Below are 17,743 nucleotides of genomic sequence, written 5' to 3' on the forward strand. Positions count from 1 at the left end.
ATTGGTTATTATCACAAGTGTATTTGTTTGCTGGTCTCTTTTTTTCTTTTTTTCCCCCCATCTCTTTCTTTCTCGCTTGTGCCCTTTTTTCTCTCCTTTTCAGATACCCATGTTGCTTTGCTTTTAATTCTCTCATCTCCGTTATTTGAATGACTTGTTGCAGTGTTCAATAATATTTGGTTCTTATCGATGTAGACATGGACCTTGTATGACGGATTTAGGGCTTGGCTTTTACTCGATCTACATTCAACTTTCGTTTATGCTACTGATCTGGAAGGGTACCTTAGCCCATCCCATTCTGGTGTTTATGTTCTAGTTTATTGTTTGACACATACCTATGTGGTTCCATGGTGACTGCATTTGTTATAATGATGATAATGGTTTTACTGTTTATTTGTATATTGTGTATGACCACACTGGGTGTCTTCGATCTGTTGATTTACAAACGAAAAATCCTTGTTTCTTATATCCTTGAGTAACTCATAAACTAGACTCACAATATGCGCTGGTGATTAGATGTATGGACAAAACGTCCCCTCACGAAATAATTTCTAATTCTGAAACCCGGTCCTTTGCAAACGTGTCTTTCCATTGGTCCCACAACCGGCGGAGTTCAGAAACATATCGAGCGTGAAGTTCATTGACATAGTTATCGTCAATTTTGTCTCGCTCATGTTGCTGGATAACCTGAATCGGGCGACCGACGACGATGTTCAATGGGCAACGGTACGGCATCAAGCCTACATCATAGTTAAAAACACCGCGGGCATGGAAAAGCGGGATAGTGAAGCCCATGGTATGCTTTATGAGCATTTGGAATTTGTGTATAAGAGGATGATGATCCGAGCGTACTTGCTCATAAAGATCATTTTCGCCAAATGCAAGAACGGGTACCAAGTCAGCACCGGTGCGGATCGCTAGCTTGATGAAACCTTTGCGCCGTTTCAAGACCAGCCGTATAGAATGTGGCAGGGCGTCAAGAGACTCCCGAGCACCACCAATCACGATGGTAATGGCGCGTCCCATGCCTTCACCATCGGCACCCCCTTTGGTAAGTAAGTTCTCGCAAGATTCGCGGGAAACACTTGCAAGCCCCATGGCGAGAGCATATTCTCTGTAAAATGGAATTCGGAAATTGGAGTCAAGGGTCAGTAAAGTATTCGTGATCTCCGGGAAAAGTCTGGAAAATCCGAGTGCCTCCGTCGCAAATGCTGCGAACGCGCCATGAGAGATGATTCCATGTGGATGATATCCAAATATATACTTGCGCGTCGGAAGAAGCGGCTCTGAACGATGCAGCTGGGCGGGAAAGTAGGACACATATATCGACCAGGCTCGAAGAGAACGCAAGAACTCGCTCCGGCGGCCTAACGTTCCCGATGTGGCTGTCGTGGAGAAAAGCGAGATATAAACAAGGTAAGGAATCAATATCGGCCAGAATAACGGTATTGCGCACGTGAAAAAGAAGCAAGTCAGGAATATGGCAATGGTGAGAGTATGACACAGTACCACAAAGGTCTGCAGGCGCCGTTCGAGTCCAATGTTCAATGGTGCCCAATGAATACTGTGATCAGTTGTCAGCTCGCCTGAAGACTCCCATTCCAAAAGAACGGGTTTTTCTCACCCTCCCCTTTTCTCCCGATTCCCTAGCTTGTTTGGGCGAGTGTTGCCAGAAGCCCCACGTAACTGTGATGCGTTATGATTGTGCTTTGGATTTTCTCCTTTCCAGTTTCGGTGTTCAAATGATTCTGATTCAGTATCGTCTGCGGGGTGGGACTTTCGATGAGATTGAGACCGACTATCCCGAGCTGCCAGGTTTGCTTTATTTGATCTGAGGGGCATTCCTTGCCCCACGGCCGTCGCATCTTGTCGCGCAAGTGATTCTCCCAGAGCTCGTGCAACGGGCTCTTTGACGATGCTGGATGTGGACATTTGGGACCATCAGACAAGCTAAGACGTCTCTGGTATAATAGAGTCAGGAAATTTGTAGTACAAAAACTGCAGCTTCATTTAGCAAGAGCAGATGTCATGGTAGATCCTACATTAAAGGAGCGGCTGAAGGAACGGATAGTCGATTGCGCTAACTCCGCACGTGTGGAGAAGCGATGATGACATGGCTCTTGGGTGTACATACATATTATTATTCTTTCATTAATTAGAGTCTCTCTCATATATTTCAGTTTATTGATAGGGTCTATATGTACTATATCTTAATATCTATTACAAGGGATTTGCATCGGTAGAGCGTAAAAAGGTACCAGAAGTAGGGTCGACCAAGAGGTATTATGTACTCCCTTTCTAAATTCCAATGCTGAACGCCATGCACGAATTTACAGTCAGAAACAGGCAGAAACAGGGAGAAGAAAAAACAGAAAAAAGGACCTAAGAATATTTCGGCCAGAAAAACCATCCAAAGACAAGTTGCAGAGAGAAACCCATCGTTTTCTCAGAGCCCCCTGTACCACGCGTTTTCTAGGACTTAACCATAAAAATCTGGATCTCGATTAGCAATAGGGCCTTTTGAATGTAAATGTGCGGCTTTAATTACCTCATTAAGGGACTTGTCATCCAAGAGTGCCCTCTTTTTCTGTGCGATATGCCGCGCCCTAGTAACATTCCTGCCCAGTGGAACGCGCCCTTTCTTCGACGTTGAGGTCGGTGCAGTCACTGATGATGCCTCCATTCCCCCCGCAGCAACATTCGCTTCCATCATGACGGCATCCCTGGTTGTCGTTCCTGAATCAAGATCCTCGCTGTCCTCGCTGTGCTTCCTCTTCTTAGCTTTTTTATCCCGTTTTCTTTGTGATTTGTCTTTCTCGTCTACTTGTGAGTTCTCCTTCTCCTTTTTATCCTTCTTTTCCTTTCTCTTCTTCTCCTTTTTCTCCTTTTTCTCCTTCTTCTCTTTTTTCTCTTCTTTCTCCTTCTCGTTACTCTTTAAACCCCTGTTAGGTACTGAGGCAGAAGCGTCATTGTTTGTTCCATTGCCCTTTTCATTCGTAGATTCTTCTGAGCAGTTCAATTCTCGATCACCGTTTTCAGGAGACTTGGTGGTAGCAGCGTCGGTCTTCTCCTGGACCAATAGACCGCCACGAACGAACCTGACGGCTTGCCATTTCGTTGCTGCATAGCGGGCCAGTTTGATGTCATCACGTCTCCGTTGCTCTTTCTCCAATTCGACGTCTGACTTCCCGTTTAGTCGGCCTAGTAGTCCTTTGAAAGCATCAAGACCAGTTGGCTCATCCAGAAGCTTAGGCCGGGCGCCTAAACCCAGAGTGTCATCTTTCACAGTGACTCTGATGTGAGATGCGCTGGCAGGAGTGAGCATATCAGCATGCGCAGCATTCCGAGCGCCTAAAAGACTCCCTGGAGTCCATCCTTGGGAACTGAGAATCTTATGCCCGAAGCCACTCGTCGATCGGGACCAATTTACGTTGTTTGGGTCATGCGATAGCTTTGTTCGCCTAGATTTCAAAAATGATAGAGGATCAGAGATATGCTGGTTTAAATTTTTAATTGACCTTTTTTTTTTTTTTTCGGCCGGAGAGAAGAAGTTGAGGATATCACATACTTGCGAGGCGCTGCCAAACCCATCTACGGCAGTCAATAGATCAGAATTTTGCGCACGCTCTTTTCTTTTTCTTGGGCGCTTGAATGACAAGAAAATAATATCAAGAGAAGAGAAAAACAACAAAAGATGGGAGATAGTCTGGAGGACAACGATAATAATAAGAAAAATAAAAAAAAGTTTCAAAATTGTTATCAATCACTGATAGGAAGCCCTTTTGATGAGTAAGCTATCTAAATCCGGAGGTTCTTCAGGAGAATGGAAACAACATGTGAGAAGTCTCGCCCATTATATAAGGCTTCCAATTGTTTACAGGGTAAGGTTGAGGAATGGGGTAATATAATGGGTTTTTTACTCTTGGGTTATAAAAGAGAAAAAGGCCATGTAAAAAAAAAAAAAGACATCTTACATAATGCATAGTAACTTTAGTTAACTAGTTAATTAGTTAACTTGTAAATGGAATCGAACTGGAACACATCTCCGACTATTTAAACGCGACTCGGATACCTATGCTTTTTGTGTTGGCATCTATCCTAATTATGCCCATTTGGTAGATTAAAGCCATGTCTATGTCTAGCTTACGGATTTTTTGCCAGGACTATCCGCAACGAACAATTGCTCTGGTGACCCCAGAACACGCCTTGATCTTCTACTGCTCAACAGATATAGTGCCTAATTCCCAGCGGGAGCCGCCACGCTGTTTAGTGGAGTTCTCAAGCTTATCATCTGTAGACCTTAAAGGTTACAGAGTCTTAGGAAATGGATATGGCACACTTGGCTTGGTCACACTGAACGAAGATGTCTTCCTGTGTGTTGTAACTGGTTCTTCGAAAGCTGCAACGGTCAGACCTGGAGAGACAATATTGAGGATTGATAATGTGGACTTCTGTATTACTTCCCCGCCATTCTTGAAACACATCTTTACATCTGCCGGGTAGGAACTGACTTGAATAGTTTGTCTTAATCGTCCAGACTATGATGGACTGGATTATGAGGCCGAGTTTGCAACCGATGAATACAACCATGCCACTGCTCCGGGTGTTGAAGACAGAGAGTTTGATTATCCATTCCTTGCCTTGAAGAAGTTGCTCAGCGATGGCAGTTTCTACTATAGCCGTGATTTCAATCTCACGGATCGGTTGCAAGATCGGTGAGCCAATTCGAACTCTCGCTCACCAGGCTTGGCTGACGCGCTGTCAGTGCTGAAAAGTCGGCGGCTTTTGATATCGGAACGCTTGATGAAGATATGCTATGGAATTCATACATGATCAGTTCTCTGCTCCTCTTCCGAAGCCACCTCCCACCACCCGAAAGGGAACGCCTTGACTCCTCCAAGATTCTTACCTGTGTCATACGAGGGTTCGCTAACACATTGACGATTCCTGCCTCTGTTCCTATCCTGCCTCCAGCTCAAACCAATTTACCGTCTACCCTAACGATAATCTCGCGTCAAGCTTCACGACGCGCGGGAACGCGATTCAATTCCCGTGGCATCGATGATGACGGAAATGTCGCTAACTTCGTAGAAACTGAAACGATTCTCTGGATGCCCTCCGGCATTACATTTTCTTATGTTCAAGTGCGCGGATCAGTGCCTATCTTTTGGGAACAAGCCACAGGGTTCCTTCCCGGACAGCAAAAGATTGAAATAACACGGTCTACCGAGGCAACACAGCATGCGTTCAATAAGCACTTTGAACACCTCGAATTAGAATATGGAGCCGTTCACGTTGTTAATCTTCTCAGCGGGCTCAAATCCGGAGAAACAGAGCTCTCGGCAAAATTTCGCTCACATATCATGAGGAGGCTTGAACAGAAAGAAGATGTCGGTATTTTGTCCGACCATGCACTTCTGCGGGTCACTGAGTTCGATTTCCATGCGGAAACCCGGGGCCCACTTGGATACGGGGCAAGCAGCCAGATCAGACACGAGGTAATGAATTCTTTACAGGGGTTCGCTTACTTCTTGTCGGAAGATTCTGAGTATACAGCCACATCTGTTGTTGGAAGTTCAGATTCGCAAAAGAGTTCCCCTATTGTTCTACAACAAGAGGGTGTTTTTCGGACGAACTGCTTGGACTGTCTCGATAGGACCAATCTTGTACAGACAATACTCAGTTCAATGGCACTTGAGCTGTTTCTTTCCCAACAAGGAGCTGCCTTGAGTACTGAAGTTCAAATGAGGCATTCAACTCTGTGGGCTGATAATGGTGATTCTCTCTCAAAGATATATGCAGGGACCGGCGCTTTGAAGAGTTCATTTACCCGGCATGGAAAAATGTCACTTGCAGGTGCGCTTGCAGATGCACGCAAAACAGCCACACGGCTATACGTGAACAATTTCTCGGATAAAGCGCGCCAAAAAACGATTGAGCTTCTATTAGGGCGTTTAACGAATCAAATGCCAGTGCGCCTATACGATCCTCTCAATGATATGGTATCTCAAGAGCTTAGTCAACGGGCATCAGAATATTCCTTTGCCCGATCAATAAGGGTATGGGCTGGTACTTTCAACGTAAACGGAAGCGGCCTTGGTCCAGATGTTGACCTTGCGCCATGGTTGTTCCCAGTCCTCGATCAACAGGGGGATGAACCGACAATATTTGCCGTTGGGTTTCAGGAAATTGTCGCACTAAGTCCGCAGCAGATAATGTCCACAGATCCTACCACACGTAAAGTATGGGAAAATGCTGTGAAAAGCTGTTTGAATAGTCATTCAAAATCGAGAGGCTTAGGGAAGTATGTCCTTTTACGGAGCGGTCAACTTGTCGGTGCGGCTTTAATGGTATTTGTGAAAGAAGATGTGCTCAAAGAAATCAAAAATGTTGAAGGGAGTGTCAAAAAGGCAGGTTTTCTAATTATGGATCGTTAATTATAATGCTAACAGCCCAATAGACAGGCCTTTCTGGAATCAGCGGCAACAAGGGAGGCTGCGCAATTCGTTTTGAGTATTCCGATACCCGGATATGCTTCGTGACAGCGCATCTTGCAGCTGGATTTGCAAACTATGATGACAGAAACAGAGACTACGAGACCATAGAAAGCGGTCTTAGGTTTCAGAAAAATAGGTCAATTCGAGACCATGACACCATTATATGGCTGGGTGATTTCAATTATCGAATCGGTCAGACTAATCAAAATGTCAGAGAACTTCTGCTTCGCGGGGATTATCAGCGACTCTATGACCATGATCAGGTACTACGCATGACTATTATGCAACATACATATGGCTGACAACGGTCCATAGTTGAACTTGCAAATGTTAGCGGGAAGGGCTTTCCACTTCTACTCCGAGGGCCCAGTATGCTTCCCTCCGACATACAAATATGATACTGGCAGAAATGAATATGATACCTCGTAAGATGCCCTGAACTTGCCAGACGGTTGAGGGAATTAGACTGATTTTCCCTCCAGAGAGAAAGCACGTGTACCTGCATGGTGTGATCGAGTGTTGTGGAAAGGATCCAACCTCTATCAAATATACTATAATGCTGCAGATTTACGGTTTTCTGACCATCGACCAGTTTGTGCGAAGTTCATTTGCACAATTAATGTCATTGATGAATCTTTGAAGGCTCAGCTCAGGCAAGCCCTCTATGATGAGAGACAGCATGGCATGCATGACTCCCTCGCAAAAGGAACCATGCAGGTGGATATAATAGATAGGGAGGCTATTCAGGCTGCTGAAATTACACCTGCCCTTCCAGCAGCCAGTTCAGACAACTATAAGTGGTGGTTAGATGATGGTATGTTCCATACCTTTTGTGGCATTTCTCAACTTTCATTTCTCTCCCTCTCTTTTTCCCTTTCTCCCCCCTCTCTCTCTTCATCTGTGTTTGTGTGGTATTGACGACCGGAAGGCGCCCCCGCGAGGTCAACCATGAGGCCACCAGCAAATGACTTTGCTGTAAACGTTAATCGAGATTCTAACCCATTTTTCTCGAATAACGAACCCGACTGGGTCCGTATATCAGGTCCATCAGAATTGGGTACAAATATGAACAGCAATACGAACACGGGGCAAGCGTCACCGCGTTCTTCGGAATGCGAGCTTCTCGGTGTGTCGCCAACCCAACCGGAAGCTGCCGACCAACAAAGCATTGTCACTTGGGGAACACAAGGTTCCCGAAGAGTAACACAAGATGTGAAAACAGCGCCTCCAATACCTCGAAAGCCAATTTCCCTAAGCTTGAGGGAAAGGTCACATGATGTGAAACCAGGGCAGACCCTACTGATGAGAGATGAGGATACAACCCGGTCCGAGTCACACTTACGGCCTATGAAAGACTTACGTTCACTAGAAATTGCAAAACCAGGCTCAACGTCTCGAGACTCAGGTTCAAATTCAAGTCACGCGCATCGACATAACAGACAAGAAGCACAGCAATATACAAATACTGGAAGGGATACCAATGATCTCTTGGGCGATATTAATGATGGGAGTATCACTTGGAAACCACTACTCTAGAGGTATAAACGCTTGGTTTTCTGTCACCTGACATTCATATCTTCCAGCTTGGGAGTACGTCAAGAGAAATCCGAAATACAATTATGGAAATTTCACCACTAATCTATTGTACATCGTAGTATGTTATGATTTACCACTGCCCTTCTGCGGCCACGTTGAGCAGAAACATACCAGTACTTTCAGAGACATGACAAACAAGCAAGGGGTGGCGAAACCCTAATGGAGTAGTGATTACTACTGTACATATGTAGTAATGGCTAGCGAGGGTGTTCTCTATAGAACAATGATCCGGTGTATCCCTCTCCACTGTTGTCTTGCATAGTAATTTACGAAGAGACTAGTAAACCAAGGCCTCTTTCTTTGAACCGACTTTAGACAGACAAGATACAACAATGCCCTCAGAAAGTGCCTGCTCATTGTACAGCCCTGGGTAGTGAAGATCAACCCGACACCGAAAGGAAAAGCCATTCCTCTATGAAACCCACGCATGATAATAAAATATACCTTGGATCTGCTCAATTCACAAGAAGAAAAATGAGCCTTATACTAACGAATATAAACCTAGCATTTATCCTTCCTTGAAGCTAGTATCCAATGTGACATTATCATGTTCAAGGTGCCTTTACCGTAGCTCGGCAGCTTTAGGGTCAGTCACTAGCCGCGAATCTCGAACCCAACGCCACCACAGCGCAGCGGATGTTTCAAGTTAATCGGCTATTCAGCCTTCCTTACCACTTTCCAACCCTTGTTTGACTTCATGCGGTGACCCCCGACAACCCACATGGCGAACGCTCCAGGGTCTTTTTGTCGTTGTTTCTTGGCACCTAAGTGGGGAGAGATCAATGGTCAGCAATATATCAGAAAGTAAAAATGCTACAAAAGCAACAGCAGACAGAGTATTCAAATATTGTGAAAAAGAAAAAAGGAAAGGAAAGAACGAAGGCACTGTAACCACAAGAATGAGCGCATACCTATTTTCTTTGGTTCCTCGGAAGCAGGTACAGCTTCTTCTACCTCTGGGGCTGCTGGTGGTTCGGGTTCTGGAGCAGGTTCGGGTTCAGGTTCTGGAGCAGTTTCCGGGGCAGGCTCGGGATCAGGCTCGGGAGCTGCTGGAGGCTCTGGAGCTGGCTCGGGATCTGCTGGAGCTTCTGGGGCTGGAGGAGGTTCAGGAGTCTTGGGCTTTTCAGGTATCGGCCACATGTGCATGGTTATGCTCCAATCAGGCTCAATAACAGTATCCCAAATCTGCGGAAGTATTATATCGCCATTGGGACCCACGAGGTCATAATGACCATCAGCAACATGGGGTCCTATAACTTCTATGTGGAGGAAAGCTTGGCGTATAAGCTCCTCCATGCCCTTTAACAATGGATTAGTTATGCCCGCAATGGTAATAAGAACACAGATCTCACCTGCCAAGTGCAGCATAATTCAAACGGAAAACTAAATTTCCTCCCAATGGCGTCTTTGAATTTTATCGGCTTTTTCTTATCCTCCGGAGGGGGCTGTTGATTAGCAGCTTCTGCCTGCGCCGCAGCGATTGCTTCCGCTGCTGCTGCATTTGCGGCCTCAGTTGCGGCCGACGCCGCTTCTGCTGCCGCCGCTGCTGCCGCTTCTTCAGCCTCTTGCTTTGCCTTGGCGGCTTCTTCGGCAGCTTTCTGTTCAGCTTCAGCCCTGGCAGCAGCAGCGGCCTCCTCGGCGATCTGCTTCTCATGGGCAGCGCGTTCCTCTCTAGCAGCCTGTTCGGCTGCCTCCTTCTCAATCTCTGCCTGGCGAGCGGCCTCTCGAGCTTCTCGGGCTTCACGCTCCGACCTCTCCTCTAAAATCAGCTTTTCTAGCCTTGCAATGGCTTCATCCTTGGCTGCATCTGCAGGTGGAGCGGGCGGAGGAGATGGACTCGATTCCTCTCGACTTGGGGATGGCACACGCGGATAGTTACCATAATAAGGTTGAATCATCCCTGGAGCCATTGGATACGGCTCTCTAAATGGATAATAGCCATTCTGGCCGTAAGGTACTAGATCATGAGAGTTTAAAGGAGCACCACCATAGAAGTGCGGCCCATTTGACGGTATCGGGTGTGACAATGCTTGCGGCGGTGGACTCTGTACACTGCTCCGAGTGTGAGCGACCTGGGGGTGATGGGCATGACGCCCGAAATGCCCTGGAGAATCCTGAACAAAGAATGGAGATATGGGTGCACCCGGTGGGTGGTGGTGAAACTGGTTGCTGTACGGATAAAGGGGATGTCCATATGGCGATTGTTGGTTCATTCCACTGTGGTGGCCCACCCTTACAAGTTGGTCGGATGGAGGATGAGCACCATTTGGATGCCCAAACGGCCCATGTGGAACTGTTTCATGGGGATATGTATATGATGGACCTGGAGACGAATTGTGGGCATATGCTGGCCCTTGGGACACGGGCGGCCAAAACCTTCGGTCCTGAGATGGTCTGTCATAAGGTGCTGTATACTCTTCGCCAGAATCTTCACTTTCTGGAGACTCGGGTGAAGGAGGTCGACGTGAACGACGAGGAAGTGGCTCTCGGTCTTGTACATAATGACGCCTCGGTGCGTGACGTCGCATAGAACCAGAAGCTGGCATCCGATCCATGGCTCGCATTCGGGTTCGACCCGTCGTCCTCGGCCGAGAAGCCGAATCAGACGGCTTCAGTTCATCCGGGTATGGTAGATGTGCCCACTCGTCGTAGGGGTCCTGATATACATGACTCCCTGAATCTGAAAGCGGGGATCCTCGAATTCCGGACGAGTCCTCTTCGTCTGATATAGAAGAATGATCCGATCCGATAGTGATATTGAACCTGCCCAGCGATAAGCGATCAGCCCAGGTAAGAGCCCAATCGATGAAGACCAGTATGTATAACGTACGGCATAGGGTTCAAGAAATAGGTTGTCGCCCTGTTCTTTCCTCGCTTTTTCACTTAGGTACGAGTGAAGCGGGCGTAGAAATAGAGTTTCCAATTTTATAAAAGACGAGCGATATGCGAAATGCGGTGACGGATGCCCTGATCTGCCAATATGAGGCGGGGTATCTAAAAGGAGAGGGGCCAAGGGAGTGGGAAAACAGATAAAAATAAAAAATAAAAAGGGCAGGCTTGATGTGCCGGGCGTGCTATTATCCGTTGTAGTACGTCCAAATTGCAGTGGCGCCGCCCAAGTGAGAAATGATCCAGAAATCTTGCAAAACCTCAGTAATGCAGGAGGATGGGTCTGTTCATATTTGGGTTTGGGATTGATCTATCCAATTCCTAGTGATGGCTTGACAAACAAGGGGAATGGCGGCACCAAGGCACCAAGCACGAGTCACCAAGATATGAGGGGCAAAGTAATCATTTCAGAGAGAACAGTATAATGGCCGCAACAGTCAAGAAGGATAAAAAAAAAAAAAAGGCGAGAGAGGAGAAAAGGGTTAAAGAAGAAGGATCGAGAACTCTGATACTGCAGTAGTGTACAGAGTAGTATGAAGCAAACGCTGACTGCCCGACTGAATACAGAATTTCATTGGATCTGGTGGCCTAATGGCAAAAGTTGGGCATGGTTATTGAGGACCAGTGAGCTCATTGTGCTTACCCTGCTGCCCAACTGCCCAATTAGCACATTCAATGCTCCCTGTCAAATACTTACTGCAGAGGGACGATATCAAGAGGCTTGAAAATTGCAAATAGTGTCAATATCTTGCAGTGCGCTATTATACAGGCTTTTAGATCGATTTCTTTATGGCCAACCTTTTTTTTTTGGGGGGGGGAGGTGAAAGGTAAAGGCATCGAGTGTACAGTACTTCATACATTTTCGGGTTCTATGATGAACGCCGACGATCCCGGTTTGAAAAGAAATCAGAGTACAATGATAAGTAATTAAACAGTGGCCTATCTGATAGTCCGATTAAAGAGGCCTATGAACAAACATGATACCCCGTAAACATTACTAGAATACTTCGTACAGTTCAATCCCTGAACGCCAAAGCTCAAAAATCTCAAAACACCAGGAGAAAGCGAAAGGAGAGGGGGGGAAGAGAAAGATATAATGCTTTCAGTGTTTCAACTAGACTTGCCGAATCGGTTGAGGAGCTCCCTTGCTGCAATCAGCTCACTTTGACAGCACTTCTGGCCCTGATAATCCATAAATCGCGACTTAACGATTGCTTCGAGTTTCTGAAAAGCAAATGCATTGAGTTTTGGAAGTGTTTTCTTGAGAGAAACTTCTTCCATTATACAACTCTCCTCGGTTTCAAGTAGCAATGACGTGACCTATCACGGAGGTATATTAGCCAGAGGAGATAGGCAGGAAATGGGACAAAGCATACCAACGCTAACCCATAAAACCCTCGCAGATAGTCATCGCAGAGTTCAATGCTCCTACAATAGTGACGCATTGATCTTCTCAGAAGTTTGGATGGGTCACCATTATCTGGTGAAGTAGCACAAACATATAACAGCTCGGCCAAGCAAGCATGAACCTAGCGGAGAACAATATTAACACAAGGTCGAAGAGGAAGATTAAATTGGCATTGCATACATTCCAAGCATTTGGGGTGATTAAAAGGGCCTCCTCAAGACAAAAAATCGCCTGAGAACTCATCCCTTGGGATCGATATAAATCTGCAAGCTCGCACCAAGCTTCCGTATCTGTGGGAGTGGCCTCCAGGAGTTTTATCAGGCTACTTATGGCGTCTGCAGGCCGGGACAGTGATCGCAAAAGAGCAATCCGACGTTTCAAGACGGGCTATCAGTTAATCATAATATATCGTTAGCCTCCAAGCTTAGAATTGCCTCTTTCAATTTATCCTCTTCATCGAAGAAGACAGTAATCATTACTAAAATGAAGTGATCAGAACTGCAGGGGAGGTAGGCAAACCAAGTTGACTGGATTCTGTTGCAGTATATCGTCATATTCACGAAGGCACTTCTCCAAAGCAGAATTATCTCCAGCAATCGCCTCTTCGTAAAGGCCATGTAGCCCCATTATCCTTTCATTTGATCGCCCAAAGAACTTCGTTAGCTTATCAAGGCATATGAGAGCTGACTTGTCATCTCCTGTCTGTAAACAAGCAAAGAAAAGCCGTTCTATCATTGCATATTCTTCGGGCTGACCTGCAGCAGACGTAATGAGTGATAATGGTGCCATATTCGATTTGCTTTGTCGGCCAAGTAGAATTGGTGCTTGCTGTGAATACTGGAGAGTAGCAAGCAGATCTGAGCTATGGATGGGTTCGTTCTTGGTATTGGACATGGTGGTTAACAAACGCTCTAGAATCTGAAAGTTAGGATGAGCATGTACCTTGGAATATAGTAACTTAAGGTACATACCGTAAAGGGGCAAAAAAGAAATACATCCGACCAAGGCAGTAAGGCAATGAGAGAATGTAGAGTTGTCCCGTGACGTACTCCGCACTACTTCCAAAGGTAGATCATCATCATCATGAATATCACCTTCAATATTTATCCATACAATTATTAAATTGCATTTTTCCCGCCAATTGCCTTTTTCATTCACACCTATTCCTTATTTCAACGTTCCGCAGTCATCTATCATTTTAACATTGAACAATCTCGGGCCAGTGAGAGGACAGTCAGGGCCAATCTCGTGCTTCGTCGGCAATGGTCATTGTATAGACCAATTTAGATATAACTTCTCAGATTGAGACGCATACTCTATAAACAATGTGAGTGTATCTTTTTGGCTTCTCGCATACAGGTAAAAATTCTCATGAACCATAGGTTCGAGAAGTCTTTATATGACCTTATAAAAGGTCTACGGAGCCATAAAGGTGCCGAGGAAGACTATATTCATAGCAGTCTTCGAGAATGCAAAGCAGAAATCAAATCACAAGACATGGGTACGGGTTTGATATACCACGCTTAAATGTTTGACGGTATACTAAATATACACAGACAGAAAAGCCACCGCACTATTGAAAATCATATACTTAGAGATGTTTGGCTACGACATGTCCTGGGCGTCCTTCCACGTGTTAGAGGTCATGTCATCTACGAAATACCTGCAGAAGAGAGTCGGCTATCTTGGAGCAATGCAGAGTTTCAGGTCAGACACTGAGGTATTGATGCTTGCAACCAATCTCTTAAAAAAGGTATCCATCCATCGACGTATTGTATAGATTGTATGTATCTATATGTCAACTGACAACTCAACAGGATATAGGCTCTTCAAATATCCCAAACATGTCTCTTCCAATGGTCACTCTTCCGCATGTCATAACTCCTTCACTCTCCATGTCCTTACTTCCAGATATTCTGTCCAGACTCTCACACTCGCACGTTATGGTTCGCAAAAAGGCAGTTGTTTGTCTATATAGACTCGCTCTGGTTTATCCCGAGGCTCTAAAGCTGGCTTGGCCTAAGATAAAGGAGCGACTTATGGATGATCAAGAAGATGGCAGTGTCACTACAGCAGTGATCAATGTCGTATGTGAACTCGGATGGAGAAGGCCGCATGATTTTCTTCCACTTGCACCAAGATTATTCGATTTGTTAGTTGAGGGTGGTAATAATTGGATGGCAATAAAAATAATAAAGCTCGTGCGTTTCCCTCTCCAATATCGGATGCTTGGTTTCTGATCCTCGCAGTTTGCAACTTTGACTCCATTGGAACCACGCCTAATTCGGAAACTCCTCCGTCCATTGACGAATTTGATACAAACAACCACAGCCATGTCATTGCTCTACGAATGCATCAATGGCGTAATCCAGGGAGGTATTCTTGGCGGTGATGAGGGTTTTCGGGAGAAGGATGAGATAGCAAGCCTCTGCGTTGGGAAGCTACGGGGCATGATAGTTACGGATGCTGACCCAAACCGCAAGTACTCAAATATCATATCTTCTTCTACCGAGACTGACCCTGGTTTACAGTCAAATACGTCGCTCTTCTTGCATTCAACCGGATTGTAACAACGCACCCTGTGCTGGTGTCGATGCAGCAGGATGTTATATTGGAATGTTTGGAGGATGCAGATGTCTCGATTCGGCTCCAGGCACTCGAACTTGCAACTGGGATGGTAAGCAGTGAGACGCTCCAGCCTATCGTCAGCCGCTTGGTTAAGCAGCTCAACGATGCCTTTGTATCGCTGTCCGAGCAATCCCCGCGAGAAGGCCAATTGATTATGCGTGACAAAAACGGGATATCAGAACAAAGCACCGGGAGTTATTCACATTGTCTATCCCCCGAATATAAGATAGAAGTCCTGCATCGAATTGTGGACATGTGCTCTTACAATAATTATTCAGGATTGCCGGACTTCGAGTGGTACATTGATATTTTGGTACAATTGGTGAAGCACGTTCCCCCTGAAGACATAGGCGGGTACTACCGGTATACGACAAACCCAGTCAGTGAAATTGCATGCCGTCTTGGTTCTGAAATACGTAACATTGCGGTTCGTGTACGCGATGTTCGAATGGAAGCAACTAGGGCGGCTGAGTCTTTGGTCCTTATTCACAATGATAAGTCGACATCCCTTGGAAGGACCACAGCCAGTGACGGTATCATGAGCTCCCTGGCTTGGGTTTTCGGTGAATACGCAGAACACCTCTTGTACCCCGGGCAAACTCTACAGTCTTTAATTGATACCACCAATGCTTTGTTGCCGGCAAGAACACTATCTGTCTACTTGCAGGCTATTCCGAAGCTCCTTGTTCACCTTACTTCCAACGGTAATTCATGGGATGATTCCCAGAAAAGCGAGACTTCGCTGTTGTTAGCGCGGATTATAGACTTTCTTGAGACCTTAGCTTCCCATCCAGATTTGGATGTACAGGAAAGGGCTATTGAATTTCTCGAGATTCTACGATTGGCAGCGGAAGCCGTCAACTCGGAAGTTCATCCATCGCATGAACCACCCTATATATTATCGGCTGTGATTCCAAGCTTGTTCTCTGGCCTAGAGCTCAATCCGGTCGCTATCGGTGCGCAGAAAAAGGTTCCGCTGCCTGAAAAGCTTGTCTTGGATCAACCCTTCAACGAACGTCTTTTGAGTCTCTTTGATGATACCAATGATGTTTCTCTTGGTTTAGAGGCCCAGGATCTCTCGCGGGATTTTTACTACACCATAGATATATCGACCTTGAGTAGACGTTTCACTGCGCTTGCGCATAGTGACATGCTATCGAACACATCTCTCCCAAAGGTCACCGGAAAGTCTATGGATGCCGCTGGCAAACCGAAACAACGATCGGAACGCCGAGATCGCAACAAAGATGATCCTTTTTACATCGACACCGAAGAAAATTCATCTGGCACATCTACCCCCTTTCATAGAGTTTTCAATGCTTCCAATGGTGATGGGATGGATGTCGATTCTATTCCTATCATTGACCTAAAAATAAACAACGAGGCGATACATGGTCTGGCATTGTCAAGGGATTACGAAAAACAGAAACGCACCAATCCACATGCTAGGAAATACGACGTCATTGCTGATGAGAATTTTGGGCATGATGAATCTATGGGCACCCAAAACTCCGACGAACCAGGTAAGGTGGAACGATCTCTGCTTCAGGTAGACACCAGCGGCCTTGGGCACTTTTCCTTGGAAGAACTTACTCCGGGCCCAGATTTCACACAGCGCCGCACCCAGCAAGATGAGGACGAGGTAGAAATGGCCAAAGCAATGCAGAAAGTGGAGAAAGTGCGGTTAGAGATGCAAAGAGCATCGGAGCGAATTCATCCCAAAGACGTACCAGCCGAAGGAACTCTCGTCAAAAAGAAGAAGAAGACAAACCGGAAAACTCGGCATGATAGTCATGGAACTGGTCCCTCCGTTCGCAAGAAGAAAAAGCAATCGGGTGATAATGGTTTGGCATTTGATGATCAGTAAATATAAAGATTGTCAGAAACGATATTAAATGGTACGCCGGCGGTAGCTTTTCCGGGGGCACTAAACGCAAATACGGTTAAGATACATGGTAGTATGAGCCGCTTAGCAAGATGCATGCTGGGCACCGATAAACAATCTCAGCATTTCTGAAGGCGATTCCTGAACGTTGGGGAGCGGCGGACGCGTAGATGTTGTTAACCGACGAAACACTAGTCCATGAACCGACCAAACGTTGCTGACCATAGCTTTGGAATGACACCTAGGAGTTCGAATGCAAGTCCACCGCATATAACGAAGATGAGAACGGCTGTTAGATTCTTAGCCAGGCGCTATTGCATTGTCTGCTGCCGCTACCATCACGTACCTAGCCAGCCAGTGGGCAAAGAAGACTTGGCGCTTGGTTTTTGCTTGACCGGCAGCTGACCCTTCCCTCGTTTTGCAGCCTCATTCTTTGCGTACTTCTCATTTGCTTTTCGCTGTTTCGGTGTCTGTGTCTGCGAAGTAGGTCAGCTACCGAGTACATGATATCTACTGAGAAAACTCACCATGTTTATGGTTATTATTAGGTGGCTTGACTTTTCTCGATGATGTAGAGATAACCCTATGGGCTTTATTGGTGCTGGCTTGGGTGCTAGTGTGAAAGTGGGAGATAATATATATATATAACTCTAAGTGGACAGGCAACTGAAAAGGCCATGCTGTCACCCCTGGGCAATATAATAACACACCTGCACAGATACATGGCGCAAGACAAAACTTACTCATCCAATAGTAATTCATAGTTTCTTATTTTTGTACTTCGTACAGCAGTCTATATGTACCACAGCCTACATCTACTGTCGGTAATCTTTATTAGCC

The 17,743-nt window shown here is 45.9% G+C and overlaps 7 protein-coding genes across 7 annotated transcripts; 2 read left to right on the forward strand and 5 right to left on the reverse strand.

The window, feature by feature from the left end:
• Positions 1-537: 537 nt before the first annotated feature.
• On the reverse strand, positions 538-1,932 carry DGA1 (diacylglycerol acyltransferase type 2A; the record flags this gene model as incomplete). The annotated part of the gene is made up of 2 exons (XM_043278435.1): positions 538-1,564; positions 1,625-1,932. The coding sequence occupies 2 exons, from the start codon at positions 1,930-1,932 to the stop codon at positions 538-540; spliced, it is 1,335 nt and encodes a 444-aa protein (XP_043136214.1).
• A 540-nt stretch (positions 1,933-2,472) lies between these two features.
• pxr1 (telomerase inhibitor/ribosome biogenesis protein PXR1) lies at positions 2,473-3,591 on the reverse strand (the record flags this gene model as incomplete). The annotated part of the gene is made up of 3 exons (XM_043278436.1): positions 2,473-2,493; positions 2,549-3,461; positions 3,569-3,591. 3 exons carry the CDS (start codon positions 3,589-3,591, stop codon positions 2,473-2,475), a joined length of 957 nt encoding a protein of 318 aa, XP_043136215.1.
• A 537-nt stretch (positions 3,592-4,128) lies between these two features.
• On the forward strand, positions 4,129-8,033 carry INP52 (SacI domain and endonuclease/exonuclease/phosphatase family protein; the record flags this gene model as incomplete). Its single annotated transcript, XM_043278437.1, has 7 exons — positions 4,129-4,453; positions 4,520-4,715; positions 4,766-6,414; positions 6,465-6,760; positions 6,813-6,922; positions 6,980-7,311; positions 7,426-8,033. The coding sequence occupies 7 exons, from the start codon at positions 4,129-4,131 to the stop codon at positions 8,031-8,033; spliced, it is 3,516 nt and encodes a 1,171-aa protein (XP_043136216.1).
• Positions 8,034-8,747: 714 nt separating this feature from the next.
• On the reverse strand, positions 8,748-10,928 carry ACHE_40259A (uncharacterized protein; the record flags this gene model as incomplete). Its single annotated transcript, XM_043278438.1, has 4 exons — positions 8,748-8,857; positions 9,005-9,392; positions 9,446-10,856; positions 10,924-10,928. 4 exons carry the CDS (start codon positions 10,926-10,928, stop codon positions 8,748-8,750), a joined length of 1,914 nt encoding a protein of 637 aa, XP_043136217.1.
• A 1,164-nt stretch (positions 10,929-12,092) lies between these two features.
• ACHE_40260A (uncharacterized protein) lies at positions 12,093-13,284 on the reverse strand (the record flags this gene model as incomplete). Its single annotated transcript, XM_043278439.1, has 4 exons — positions 12,093-12,302; positions 12,359-12,511; positions 12,571-12,777; positions 12,910-13,284. The coding sequence occupies 4 exons, from the start codon at positions 13,282-13,284 to the stop codon at positions 12,093-12,095; spliced, it is 945 nt and encodes a 314-aa protein (XP_043136218.1).
• A 431-nt stretch (positions 13,285-13,715) lies between these two features.
• Positions 13,716-16,885, forward strand: APL5 (putative AP-3 complex subunit delta; the record flags this gene model as incomplete). Its single annotated transcript, XM_043278440.1, has 6 exons — positions 13,716-13,717; positions 13,773-13,891; positions 13,947-14,143; positions 14,208-14,591; positions 14,640-14,868; positions 14,922-16,885. Coding segments are annotated over 6 exons (2,895 nt in total).
• Positions 16,886-17,094: 209 nt separating this feature from the next.
• On the reverse strand, positions 17,095-17,433 carry ACHE_40262A (RAMP4 family protein; the record flags this gene model as incomplete). Its single annotated transcript, XM_043278441.1, has 3 exons — positions 17,095-17,192; positions 17,250-17,379; positions 17,431-17,433. 3 exons carry the CDS (start codon positions 17,431-17,433, stop codon positions 17,095-17,097), a joined length of 231 nt encoding a protein of 76 aa, XP_043136220.1.
• Between the last annotated feature and the right edge of the window lie 310 nt (positions 17,434-17,743).

This window comes from Aspergillus chevalieri, chromosome 4 (assembly GCF_016861735.1).
Source record: "Aspergillus chevalieri M1 DNA, chromosome 4, nearly complete sequence".
NCBI classification, from domain to species: domain Eukaryota; kingdom Fungi; phylum Ascomycota; class Eurotiomycetes; order Eurotiales; family Aspergillaceae; genus Aspergillus; species Aspergillus chevalieri.